The 13,361-nt window shown below is 36.4% G+C and overlaps 1 protein-coding gene across 1 annotated transcript; it reads right to left on the reverse strand.

Annotated features, from left to right (window-relative positions):
• Positions 1-1,629: 1,629 nt before the first annotated feature.
• Positions 1,630-9,580, reverse strand: LOC107798431 (serine/threonine protein phosphatase 2A 57 kDa regulatory subunit B' theta isoform). Its single transcript, XM_016621418.2, has 4 exons — positions 9,298-9,580; positions 9,086-9,209; positions 7,049-8,462; positions 1,630-2,494 (listed from the first exon to the last, which is right to left on the reverse strand). The coding sequence occupies exons 3-4, from the start codon at positions 8,261-8,263 to the stop codon at positions 2,135-2,137; spliced, it is 1,575 nt and encodes a 524-aa protein (XP_016476904.2). The 5' UTR covers positions 8,264-8,462; positions 9,086-9,209; positions 9,298-9,580; the 3' UTR covers positions 1,630-2,134.
• Between the last annotated feature and the right edge of the window lie 3,781 nt (positions 9,581-13,361).

Below are 13,361 nucleotides of genomic sequence, written 5' to 3' on the forward strand. Positions count from 1 at the left end.
ATTCAGAATTCACGATGTTACCATATTATCACATGTCTCCCACAATCGAAGTTTTTGAGAATCTGGATCTGGCTTCTTACATTCTCCATTGATAAAACCTACCTTGTTCTTCACAGAAAGTGGACGCAACCCACTTCTCCTCCATGATCTGTATCCAACACCATTAAAAGGAACTGATACTAACATTGCCCTGGGATTGTCTGAGGAATGCATGTACAAAGGACTACTCAGATCCACACCGGATTGACCATTCCCAATTGGTAAATCAACCTCTAAATCATTAGATCGTTCGTTTTAATCTAAAATCTCCATAACTGACTCGATTGAGCTAAGTATTGAAAAACAAAACTACCAATTCTGCAATTGAGATTTGTAGTCGAAGAAAAATAGTGAATCATTCGAATGAATTCCAAAATGACTCGAATTTAGGTTTGCATGTGACAAAAAAACAAAAAGGATCAGTGAATTGATCGATCAAATACAGAATTACAGTTACCGGAGAAGAGATTCCCACCGGCTTTGATACCATAACAATTTCGAGTGTTCTGCTGTGAATGAGCTTGAACCAAGCTTCAATGGAGATTGTTCTCAAAACTCAGAAGCAATGATATTGAGAGGAAGAAGAGAAATATTGAAGCAAGAATCTCAAATTTCATTCTATAAAATGAGGACTTATATACAAGAAAATAACAACCACTAACTAACCTCCAGCTGGTATAACTAACTGCCAGCTGGCAACTAACTGACTTAACACACTAACATCTAATAATTAATAATTTTTGCATCTTAACAGAAAATATTGAAGTTTGTAGAGAATAAAAAGTACAAAATCTTTATGAGAAAGAAAGAAGCCAATCAACTTTCTACTTGATGATTACCCAAAAGGAAAACTTTTTAAAAAATGGGTTTAAGACACAAATTTTATTGAACCACTGTTTTTTTTCAGATTGAGATAGTGATGGACATGAGAAGTCCTATAGTTGTTGTAGTAGAAACAAAATAATAACTATGTCATCCTACAAGCACCTTGATGTTATGGTGTTTCAGAGTTATCAAGTGTTTTATAATTGTTTCACCAAATATCAAAGTTAAGAAAAGACTAGTGCATTCGATTGGACGAGCAAAGCAAAGGAAGCAGCCGTTTGGGACAAATACGGACATGAGTAAACATTGAGATCCCATTGATTTGCATTTAAACGAAACCTTCTGAAAAAATAACAAGTGGCGTTTGGACTTCTTGCAAGAAGTTTTGCGTTGACTCTGGATGACAGTTTTAGTGTTTTACAGAAGAAAATTTTGACTTCCAATGATTATTTTTTAATATTCAACTGCAACTTATGAGTGAAAATACGACTCCGATAATAGCTTTTCATCTACCTAAACCTTAGACGGTAAAGTTGCCTAATACTTGTACTAGTAGGAGAATTGATGTGCGTACAAGCTGGTCTAAATACTATCGCTAGAAGAAAAAAAAATGAGCCTTACCAAACATTATACTAGCTGGTCGAAATAATCAATTTTTTTTCCCCAACAGCAATTATAAAAGAAATATCCCAACTCCAAGCCACACCCTCCAGAATATATTTCTGACAAACTCAATGGCAAGCAATGGTAAATACAAAAGAATAAGGTCATTCAACATTGCCTTTCCTGTGTTAATTTGGAAAGTTCAGAGGATTATCTACAGAAACATTATGCCAAGCAGCAAATGCCAAACATACATGTGATACTACAGGGATTTATCTGCAGACTAGAACGAAACTAGATGCAAAAATAATCTTAACAGATACCTGAAGAATGATGTTCTTTTAATCTCATCACTTGTAAATTCAACTAAAAAAATACCATATTAACTCCAGCTATGGCTGCACTGCAGAATATAAAACATGGAGGCTCTGCCACGCAATTCCATATGTACAATAGTCGCATCTGAATGCAAATAGAGTCGGTATCCAGTTCTGTTCACTGAGAGACCTGGGAAAGCAAATTTTTGGTAAGTATCACAGTATGAACAGACACGGAGACGTGGCTCATTTTGTTGATTCCACCTCCTTTGGCACAATTCCCATCCTCGATTAGCATACAGGTCAGCTCATCAAGGTTGATGTACGAGTGACAAATATACTAGTCTCTACTAGCCAGTGGATGAATGAGGGGTTGTCCTAAGAGAAACGAGCACTGGCTCATTGCTAGCAGCTTTTGTTGCAGCGATTTCCTCTAACCGTTTCCAAGTCATTTCACGTTTTGTCTTGTTCTCTTCTTCATGAGCCAGATCTTCTTCAAATTTTTGCAAGCATTCCTCAAAAAGTTCAGGATCTATATCAGAGAATATTTTGCGGACATTTAATGTCAAGCTTTGTACTGCCTGATTCCAGTGGCCTCTAGTATTCTTCTCCAAGGCAGGAAAGATTATTGGCAGTATAACTTTACGATTTTGTTTGATTAGGTTCTCAATATGATCATTGTTCCACAGGAACAAAGCCCTCTCAGCCACCTGTCAATGCAAGATTTGAACAGATTGAAAATGAACTAGAATTTTTCACACACAGAGAGGGGGAAAAATGGAAGCTGCAGATAATGGATCTGGTCTATCTCATTCTATCAAACAACCACATTACATTACATGTCCAGTTTCATTGGTTTGATTTCAATCATAGATGTCAGAGAATACACTTGTCCATCATTGGTCATATAAGGGTTTTGAAAAGGGTTTATAATGTCCTGGGCGGCTCCAACTATTGCCTAAAGATTTTGGGTCGGATGCTTATATTAGTTAACATGGTAGCAGTGAGCTCATTTGACAACTGTTTACTCTCTACCTACTGTATTGCTCTGGGATTCTGTCTCTCAACTCAGTCCATCGAGCCGCTCTAGAGCCCGTTTGGATTGGCTGAATTTAAGTAGCTTTTAAGCACTTGGTGCTTAAAAGCACTTTTTAATGCTGGAGCTGATTTTATAAATAAGCAGTTAGTGTTTGGATAGAAGTGTTAGAGCTGAAAAAAAGTTGCTGAGGTGTTTGGTAAAAAAGTAGGTGAAAAGGCAATTTTTTCTATTAAAATGACTAAAATATCCTTTAAAATGTTAGTTACTATAAAGGAACTGATTATTCAAGATTTCTATTTCGAATTTACTCATATACAAATAAATTACTCTATATTCAATTCACATTCAGTTCTACGTTGATTGCAGGAAAACCATTTTACCAATAAATATAGATTATGTATTTGAAGTGGCTATGTTCTAGCTGTTATTTGGTTTTAAAAATTTAACTAATTTATAAACAAAGTTGCTCAAACTATTACGTGCTCTCTGCTATTAGTATGCATATGGATTAATGCTAACCAATATTTCATATACACAACAGTGCACTAACTGGTGGCTTTCCAAAAAGTTTCATTTCCCACCAAGCCAACGTAATGGAAACCTTTTATAAATGAAGAACAAATGAGAGAATCTACATTCACTAGAAATTTTTTACTAAAGGTGGGTCATCTATTTACCTACGGAGCTTAATTATGCATACAAGCTTCTTCAAAATACTCATTTCGATTTCTTGAATTAATCAGCAACTCTGGATACTTCACAGAATCCAAATCATGAGAAGAAAGTAATGCCACAAAAATCTCAAAAAGAAAGACAGAGAAGTGATGTAGAGATTGCGGAAAGGAAGAGGAAAGAAGAAAGGAAACCAAATAGTAGCACAGAGGAAGAAAAGAAGACGGATGAGTCTAGGGATTTTGTTAGTAAGGAGTATTGTTGGAATTAGGAAATATTATAAGGGATAAAAAGGTAAATTATTGGTCAAAGTAAAATGGCTTTTAAGCCAAAAAACAATAAGTTGGAGTAGTCCAACTTATTGCTTTTGGCTTGTTTTGGACCTTTTGGCTTAAAAGCCAAGTGCTTTTAAGCATTTTTTTTTATTTTAACAAACACCCAAATAAGCTAAAAAGAGCTTAAAAGCTGGTTCTAGACTTCTCTCATTTATCTCTCCCAGTTCAACTCACCGAGCCACTAACATTACTCCATACCCACTCCTTAGCCTGTTGAGCCTACTCTCTTTTTCTCTCAGCTCCAGGCCCACTTTAGCCTATTGAGCCTGCTCTCTCATGCTCCAGGCCCACCCTCATCCTATCGAGCCTAATCTCTCCCTGCATTAGGTCCACTGTTAGAAAAAACGCAAAATAGAAGTCTTCAACACATGCAAACCGTAGAACATGGTTACCTGTGTGGGAGGGTCTTAGAACGCACTAGTTTCCATTGGTTGTGAGAGTTTCCAAAGGGATTTAAAACGGCGTGGGGCCCTTCACCAATTGCCTTAAGGTTTTGGATAGGATGCTTAATTTCACAATAGATATAATTAGCCAAAGTGTTGCTTCGCTGGTAGAAGGAGTACATTCTATCAAGTTATCCCAGGAAGTTACAACAGAGAATGTGTAAGTGAGTGTTATGTTATGTGAAGTTGTCGCAGTCACAACAGAAAAGTAGCAAGTTAGAGCATCTCTAGGAGAAAGGAAATCAAATTGGTCAAAAGACATGCACAAATCCTGACTGGTTAATAACGTATAGAAACAAAAGAAAATTGATAAGCACCGCCTTACTCTCTTTGGCAACAGGAGTGGAAAATAAGACGTAAGAGAAGATGCTTATATAGGCAAAAGAATCTCCAATGGATCCTAGGCTGATAATAAGCAACATAAAAGTCTTCTAAGAGATTTCAGGACTAAACTTTGTCTGGTGTTCTCCATTTTTTCCAGTAGATATGCTTTAACTAGGTTACTTCTAAAATGCGCAGACTGTGTCCCCTTCCTGAGGCTACTCAGATAGTATAAATAACAACAAGAACAACTATTCGTTTTGACTCATTTTTATGCTCCATAAGAAATGTGGTGCTTATCATCCTATACATGCATTTACCGCTGCAATTGTTCTTTTGGGAGCCAAAGCTGAAACTTGATCCTTAATAAAAAAAATTGCGGTCTGCACCGACATTAATATTGGGACAGATCATATACAAGTCATGTAGTTCTTACAACTTTATGTTGCCCAGACTCGTATACAGGTACGTAAGTGGCACAGTTGTGTGGAAGTATCCAATAAGTACCTCAAGCTTTTGATAATTTTTAGTGTATTTTGAAGAACCTGCACGAAGTACTCACACCCTTATCACACTCGTGGGAGAAATGAGGATTCACTAGGGATGGCAAGCGGTACGGGTGCGGTGCGGATTCTACATAAAGCCACAAAATTTCAACCCACCCCGCCCCGCATAGCACTTCCACCCGCACCACAATCACACCCGCATCCACCCGCCTCGCCCCGCTTCAGTTTTTATTTTTATTTTTATTATTTTATTATTTTTTATTTTGTTAGTTTTGTTTCTTTTTAAATTTTTTTGGCTAAAATTCTCCATGTCAATTAAGAATTTAAGTTTGGGTGCAACTGCTTTGTTTAGTTTCTCCAATATATTGCATAGGATTAAAAGTAGACAAAGTCTAAAATAATAAGGATATCTAGAAATTAAATTCTTTTTAAAAATATTTTGAAGTAGTAAAATTATATAAAAGTAGTAGGTAAACATGAAACTAATTTGTATGCATAAAGACTTGTGCGGCTTCCGTACTCCATAATAGATTAGTACACCATGTAATAAGACATCGTTAATCCTTGTAAATTATTTGTTATGAATTACTTATTAAAAAAATACGAATTAGGCTAATAAATTTAGGATTGTTTATTATGATATGAAGAAAACCTTTCTAATGCATACAAACATATTTTGACATGAACAATGAAGCTTAATATCTCAAAAGTAGACTGAAGTCATCACTGAAATGTTGTAATTTTGTAAAAGATTTAAGCTCTAACCCGCACCCGCCCCGCCCCGCACCTGCATATGTTAAAACACGCCCCGCCCCGCCCCGCCCCGCATGTATCTAAACCCGCCTCGCACCCGTCCCGCCCCATTGCCATTCCTAGGATTCACGCAACATAGCTTACAACCATAAGACATTTTCTGGTCTATTTTCCTTTACTGGCTCTCACTGAAAAGTTTACAGACTTGAAATGATAATATGTGCAGTTGGTGCTATATATGTGAGAAAGAGGAAGAACAGTGAACCATCTGTTGCTTCACTGCAATTATGTTTTGATGTTTTTTTAATCTCTTCGGTATCCAATGGGTTATGCCAGCAAATGTGAAGCAGCTTTTGAGCAGCTGGCAGAGGCAAGGAATGGAACATCTGGCTCGAGAGGAATAGAAGGTCCTTTGAGGGAAAGGAAGAGAATGTGTTTATTATGAAGAATAAATGTACTCAAAGTTATAAAGTCCTGGTGTAATGAAAATGTGTCTCCTGATAAATGTGATGCTGGAGTTTTGGAGTCCTTACAACTTTAGAGGACTCATATCCAGTAATGCTTTTGTACTATATCTCAATACTAGCTTGGTGCTGAGCTTTTACAGATTATAATATTACCTTTTTTCATAAAAAATACATTTTCATATTCATAGAATCATGTGAGTGGATATATCACAGTTTAATTATCGTACAAAAATCCATGTTTAGAAGCCTGTCCCAGCAGCTTCAGAAGTTTTGAATCTTTCAGTGGTAAGAAAACCAACAGCCTGCTTTGTTATAAGTTCTTTGGCATTTGTGCGGTCTCAATTTTCAAAGTACTGTATCGCGTAATGATTAAATCAATATTTTGTCCCATTCTTCTCCAAGTTTATACAGTTATGTCCAAATGCTATTTAGTCAAGTAATTAACGCTCATAAAGTTTGGATTTTAAAACTGTATTTCTGATGCTACACAGAGAACTTCCCATCATGCTTTTTAATTTAATCTCTGTCAGTTCCTACACATAGATTCTTACTAACATGTTCTCAGCGCTCTTTGGTGATTTTAGCAACTTTTAGCTTATTAGGAACCTTATATGAGGTTCTACATTTCCAAGCATATCAAGATTCAGTCTGGTGACCCATGAATTCTTTCAGGAGCGAACAAAGAACAGAAAAAAGAAGAATATGTCAAATCAACCAAAAATACCAACCTGAAAGTGTGAGCTGCTCAAGCAACGACTGATCTGATGAAACAATGGAACCATACAGCGCTGAAACTCTGGGGGCTGAGTTGCTTCTAGGACCTCTTCCAGCTCACCTAAGAACATTACCTCCTTTGAGCTGTTTGTGATAGGCCAATATTTCAACAGACCCCTTATGACAGTATCAGCAAGCTTGCAGTCCTTTTCCACAAATTGTATTATGCAGTAAGATAACTGCTGATGATACATTTGTGCGCACTTTGGTTTATGAAGTGGGATAAGAGCTCGAACGAGGAACAACTTGTGCTCTTCCTTGAGTGGTAGAGCATATCCATTGATTATACTGCCCAAAATTTCTAACAGTTCTGCTATTCCATTATGTTTCTCAGTTTCAAAAATAAACCGATAAAATATATTGTTGATTGATTTCCTAATGAATGGACGGTGCACCATGAACTTTCCATATATCCGGTGAAGTACAGTCTTCAAGTACTCTCTTTCCCTAGGATCTTCTGAATCAAAGAGATCTAATATTCTTAGAACAAATGAGTGATCAATGTATCTCTTAGCCAATTTTGCATCTGTCTCTGGTGATGCCACAAACCTGAGAAGGAACTCATACACAATTTGCAAATGTGGCCATGCAGGGTCCATCAATGGTTCATCTTCTTCTACGTCAAAAGCTTCTAAAACTTTGTTTTCGGGAGGCTGGGGAGTAGGAGGCCTGAATAAATTTGAGGATACCATTTTAATTACTTCTTGCATGACAGCTTCTGGAAATTTCCCATTTGCAGAAGTAACGTAATCAACTAGCTCCACCAATGTCTGCCGCTTGATGTCTTTCTCTTTCAAGTTTTTAGTTGGGTCAGAAAAGTCAAACAAGACACAACACAAGTTCAGCTTTTTGATGAACAAGTTTTGCTTCTCGGAAGCTGGTACATCCCTCAAATTAGGCAATGCCTCGTATGAGAAAACTGATGCATTTCCATTCACCTTAGCATTTATAGCCTGTGGAAGCCTATCCCCATGATTCAGTCCTGGAGTTGAAGAACCAGTGACGCCTGAAAGAGACGTAGCACTCAAACTTCCGGATCGGGAACTAGACAAGTCAACGCTTCTTGAACTATTTGAAGCATTTGACTGAAATGTAGAGCTTCCTCCATCACGATTGTCTGCTGACTTGGATGGCTTCCGTGGGAGCCTATTTAGTATCTGCTTGATCATCTCCTTCAAGTAGACCTAAATGCTTTGCTGCTCAAAATACTCAAAACTAAAGACGCATCGTCAAATCAGAAAGGTCTAAGCTGCAGAAATCCAATTACTAAACCAATTATAGTGACCCATGGGGATCATGCACCTCACAAAATTCTTATCTTCACCACCCTAAACCAACATAAAAGCTTTATATGATCCACTGTTGTGCCTGTATAACCAAATAACAAATGAATCTCCTCATCATCTCAAAACAAGATTAACATAAAGGGAAGTAAAATGAAGAAAATCCCAAATATCTACTAACGCAGTTTGACTCTGCACGGAGTTTTAAAAAGGAATGAAGACTTTTGAAACATGTGGTCACAAGCATGCCATGACATTTGTGTGGCGCTAAGACTGTTGAAACTTGTGTCGTCATAACATTTGTAATTTTGTATGGCTATAAAGCTTCACATTAAGGGTAAACTGGAAGTTTAGAGTTAAATTATTACCAAATATAGAAATGTATCATTCTTTTTTGAACGGACTAATAAGAAAATAGTGTCACATATAATTGAGCAGTGTGAATAGTTTCTTTCTTATCCGGTAGGAATAACGCTAAATTATCAACTCTTCCAACCAAATCCATCTTTTTCTTCAGAACTATCAAGGCACTCCCATTAAAAGCATTAAAAAGTAGCACAAAAAACAAAACCCAGATGCAGCAAATGTAATCTAACCCATAAACAGATAAAGAGTATACAAAAACATCAGAATTTAAATATCAAGGATTACAATTCTGACCCATTAATTTTCTTTTGTACCTATAAAAGGTGAGAAATGTGAACCAACCTTGATTTTTTCTTGTATCTGAGGCTCAAACAACTCAAAGGTGATGTATCAAGATAAAAAAAATGTTAAGATCTGGGCATGATTTTTAGAAAAATCCCAGATGAAATTCCACACCAGGAATCACCTGCAAGAGAGCAAGAAAAAAAAGACTTTCAAAGAAAAATAACAAAGCAGCATTAAAGGCAGAGAAATCGTGAGCTTTGAATGCTTACATTAAGTTGATTTGGTGGTGACAAGAAAGAAATAAAGCTGGAGAGTGAAAAAAGAAAAAAGAAAAAAAAAGATTGAATTTCTTTTATTAGAGAGAGTTGGATGAGTGATTTCAAATCTGAAAACAAACCCAACTGAGGGGAGGGAAGACAGGAAAAGGGGATGATGGATTTGAGGAAACCAATCTCTGGTTGTTAGTTTCCTGATGAATGATGATGATGATGTGTTTGGTTAGCAAGAATTATTGTTCTTCCCATTTTGTCTCCAACTTTCCTTTTTTTCCTCTCTCTAACTTTCCTTTTTTCTTTTTCTTTTATTTTATTTTCTTTTGGAACATGGGTCAAATTTGCCCATATTATCCAAATTAAATAATTTTATCTTCCGTTATGTTATAAATATATTATATTATGGATGTTTATTTAATACTCCGTTGTAAATAAGCTTCCTGAAGAAGTTTATCCATATGAGACTCCACCGTAAATATGTTTATCTATTTAGTACTCTATTAAAAATAAGCCTCCTGAAAAAGCTTATCCTTTCGTTACTCCGTTATGGATAAATATTACCCATGGTAGAAGATTATCTATATCTGGCACAACAGCTTAGAGTAGCAACTTACACAGTAGTTTTCTTTCTTCTATAAATAGAGGAGGATTCAGTTCATTAAATACATAAGTTTGAATTTGAATAATATATCAGTCTCTTTATACTTGTCTTCGGTTTTTTTTACTTTACAGTCTTTATTTTATAACACGTTATCAGCACGAGACGTAGAAAATACTTTGAAAGTATCAGAGGTACGAACTTTCTTTTTCTAAACAATGTCATATCTTTCTAAACTTGAGTTTGTAACCTTGGATATATCGGGCAAAAGCTACATGTCTTGGGTACTTGATGCCGAAATTCATCTTGATGCGATGGGTCTGGCAGACACCATCAAAGATAAAAATTAGGCATCAAACCAAGATCGTGCCAAAGCAATGATATTCCTACGCCATCACCTTGATGAGGGCCTGAAAATGGAATATCTTACTGTTAAAGATCCAGTCATACTGTGGAATAATTTGAAAGATAGATATGACCACCTGAAGATGGTCGTTCTTCCACAGGCACGTTATGATTGGACTCATTTAAGGCTACAAGATTTTAAATCTATCAATGAGTATAATTCTGCTATGTTCAGAATTATTTCCCAATTGAAACTATGTGGTGACAATATTACTGATCATGATATGTTGGAGAAAACTTTCACCATTTTTCATGCCTTGAATATGCTCCTGCAGCAGCAATATCGAGAGATGGGATTCAAAAAGTATTCTGAATTTATCTCACATCTTCTTGTAGCCGAGAAACATAATGGGCTATTAATGAAAAATCATGAAAGCCGACTTACTGGTTCTTGTCAATTCTCTGAAGTGAATGAGACGAACTTCCACCAAGCTAAGTGTGGAAGATGACGTGGCCTCAGTCGTGGTCATGGCTGTGGTCGGGGAGGAAACTCTAAGCGTGGTAATAACAATGCACCAAAGAACCCTCCTCACCACCAGCAGTGGAAAAGGAATGAACAAAAGCATGAAGCGGTGCAAGCAGCAAAGTCAGAAAATGCATGCTATAGATGTGGAGGAAAAGGGGACTGGTCACGTACATGTCGTACGCCAAAGCACCTGGTTGAGCTGTATCAAGCCTCCCTGAAGAAGACAGAGAAAAATGTTGAAGCAATTTTTATTTATGAAGATAATTTAGACTTCATGCATTTGGATGTAGCTGATTATTTTGCACTCCCAGAAGGAGAAACAAGTCATGTGATCGGTAGTGAATCTGTAAAAATATAAATATTTTAATTTTTGTTATTTGTAGTAGATAGTATGGTTATGTAATTGTTATACATAAATAAAAGTTATGTTTTGAAAATGATATTTACTATCATATTTATTTTGTTTATGTCATTTTGAAGAATATGGATAATCCTCAAATTATGTTTGGATCAAAGACCAATCACGAAGATATTTGTGTAATTGATAGTAGAACAACGCATGCCATATTCAAAGATCAGAAATACTTTTCTTATATGCATAAGGAAAAAGTAAATGTTTCAACAATTTCTGGTAATATAAGTTTGATTGAAGGCTCCGGAAGAGCTACTGTATTTCTGTCTAAGGGAACAAAACTTATTATCGATAATGCATTGTTCTCCTCCAAGTCCCGAAGAAACTTGTTAAGTTTTATAGATATCCGCCGAAATGGGTATCATGTTGAGACAATAGATGAAATGAACGTGGAATATCTTTGTATTACAAAGAATATTTCTGGCGAGAAATGCATTGTAGAAAAGTTACCAACTTTATCTTCTGGCTTATACAATTCAAAGGTTAGTACATTTGAAGCACACTCTATCGTAAACCGGAAGTTTACTAATTCAAATACTTTTGTGCTTTGCCATGGCCGTTTGGGCCATCCTGGATCAATAATGATGAGACGAATTACTGAAAATTCGAGTGGGCATCCATTAAAGAACCTGAAGATTCTCACAAATGATGAATTTTCTTGTGATGCTTGTTATCAAGGTAAAATGATCACTAGACCATCACCAATGAAGGTTGGCATTGAGTCCCCTGCCTTTTTAGAACGTATACATTGGGATATATGTGGACCTATTCACCCACCAAGTGGGCTGTTTAGATATTTTATGGTCCTAATAGATGCATCTTCAAGATGGTCTCATGTGTGCCTATTATCATCTCGTAACCTGGCGTTTGCAAAGTTATTAGCCCAAATAATTCGATTAAGGGTACAATTCCCAGATTATCCTATAAAGGTTATTCGCCTTGATAATGCTAGAGAATTCTCATCTCAAGCTTTTGATAATTACTGCCTATCAGTTGGAATAAAAGTTGAACATCTTGTAGCTTATGTTCATACTCAAAATGGCCTTGCAGAGTCATTTATTAAACGGCTGTAATTGATAGCAAGACCACTACTTATGAAAACAAAATTGCCCGCTACTGTTTGGGGCCATACTATCTTGCACGCAGCATCACTTATCCGTCTCAGACCAACACATTATAATAAATATTCTCCGTCACAATTAGTTTTTGGTCATAAACCAAATGTTGTCCATCTACGAATTTTTGGATGTGTTGTATATGTGCCAGTTGCACCACCACAGCGCAGTAAGATGGGCCCCCAAAGAAGGTTAGGAATATATATTGGGTTTGAATCACCCTCTATTATTCGCTATCTTGAACCATTGACGGGAGATTTATTTACTGTTCGATTTGTAGATTGTCGATTTGATGAAATAAATTTTTCACAATTAGGGGGAGAGAAAAAGGAAATCAAAAGAGAAAATTTGTGAAAAGTTTCATCATTATCTCACTTTGATCCACATACCCCTATATGTAATCAGGAGGTCCAGAAGATTATCCATTTACAGAATATAGCAAATCAAATGCCCGACGCATTTACTGATTTGCTATATTTCTGTAAATGGATGATCTTCTAGACCTCCTGATTACATATAGGGGTACGTGGATCAAAGTGAGATAATGAAGAAACTTTCCACACAATTTCTCTTTTGTGATTTGAAAAGGATAACTAAGTCGCATATCCCTACAGAGAATGTGCCTATCTGAATTGATATCCTAGCAGGACCATCTACTAACATGAGAGCTAGTGAACCTAAAGCACGCCTGAAGCGTGGTAGACCTTTGGGTTTTAAGGATCGAAATCCTAGAAAAAGAAAATCGACAAATGATCAAAATGATATTATGAAGGGATCTCCTGAAGAGACCCAAGATCTGATTAGTTCTGAGATTCCTGAAGAAGTCAATGAACCCGAGACTCAAGTGAGTGAGGAACTTTTAATAAGTTCTACTGGTGATGGGATTAATTTAAATTGATCTGAAATAGTGGTGGATAATATTTTTGCATATAATGTCGCACTTAACATTATGTAAGATAGTGAGAATCTTGAACCCCGATCTGTCGAAGAATGTCGACAAAGATCTGATTGGACAAAATGGCAAGAGTCAATTCAATCGGAATTGAAGTCACTTGCTAAAAGAGA

The sequence above is a fragment of the Nicotiana tabacum genome, chromosome 17 (assembly GCF_000715075.1).
Source record: "Nicotiana tabacum cultivar K326 chromosome 17, ASM71507v2, whole genome shotgun sequence".
NCBI lineage: Eukaryota > Viridiplantae > Streptophyta > Magnoliopsida > Solanales > Solanaceae > Nicotiana > Nicotiana tabacum.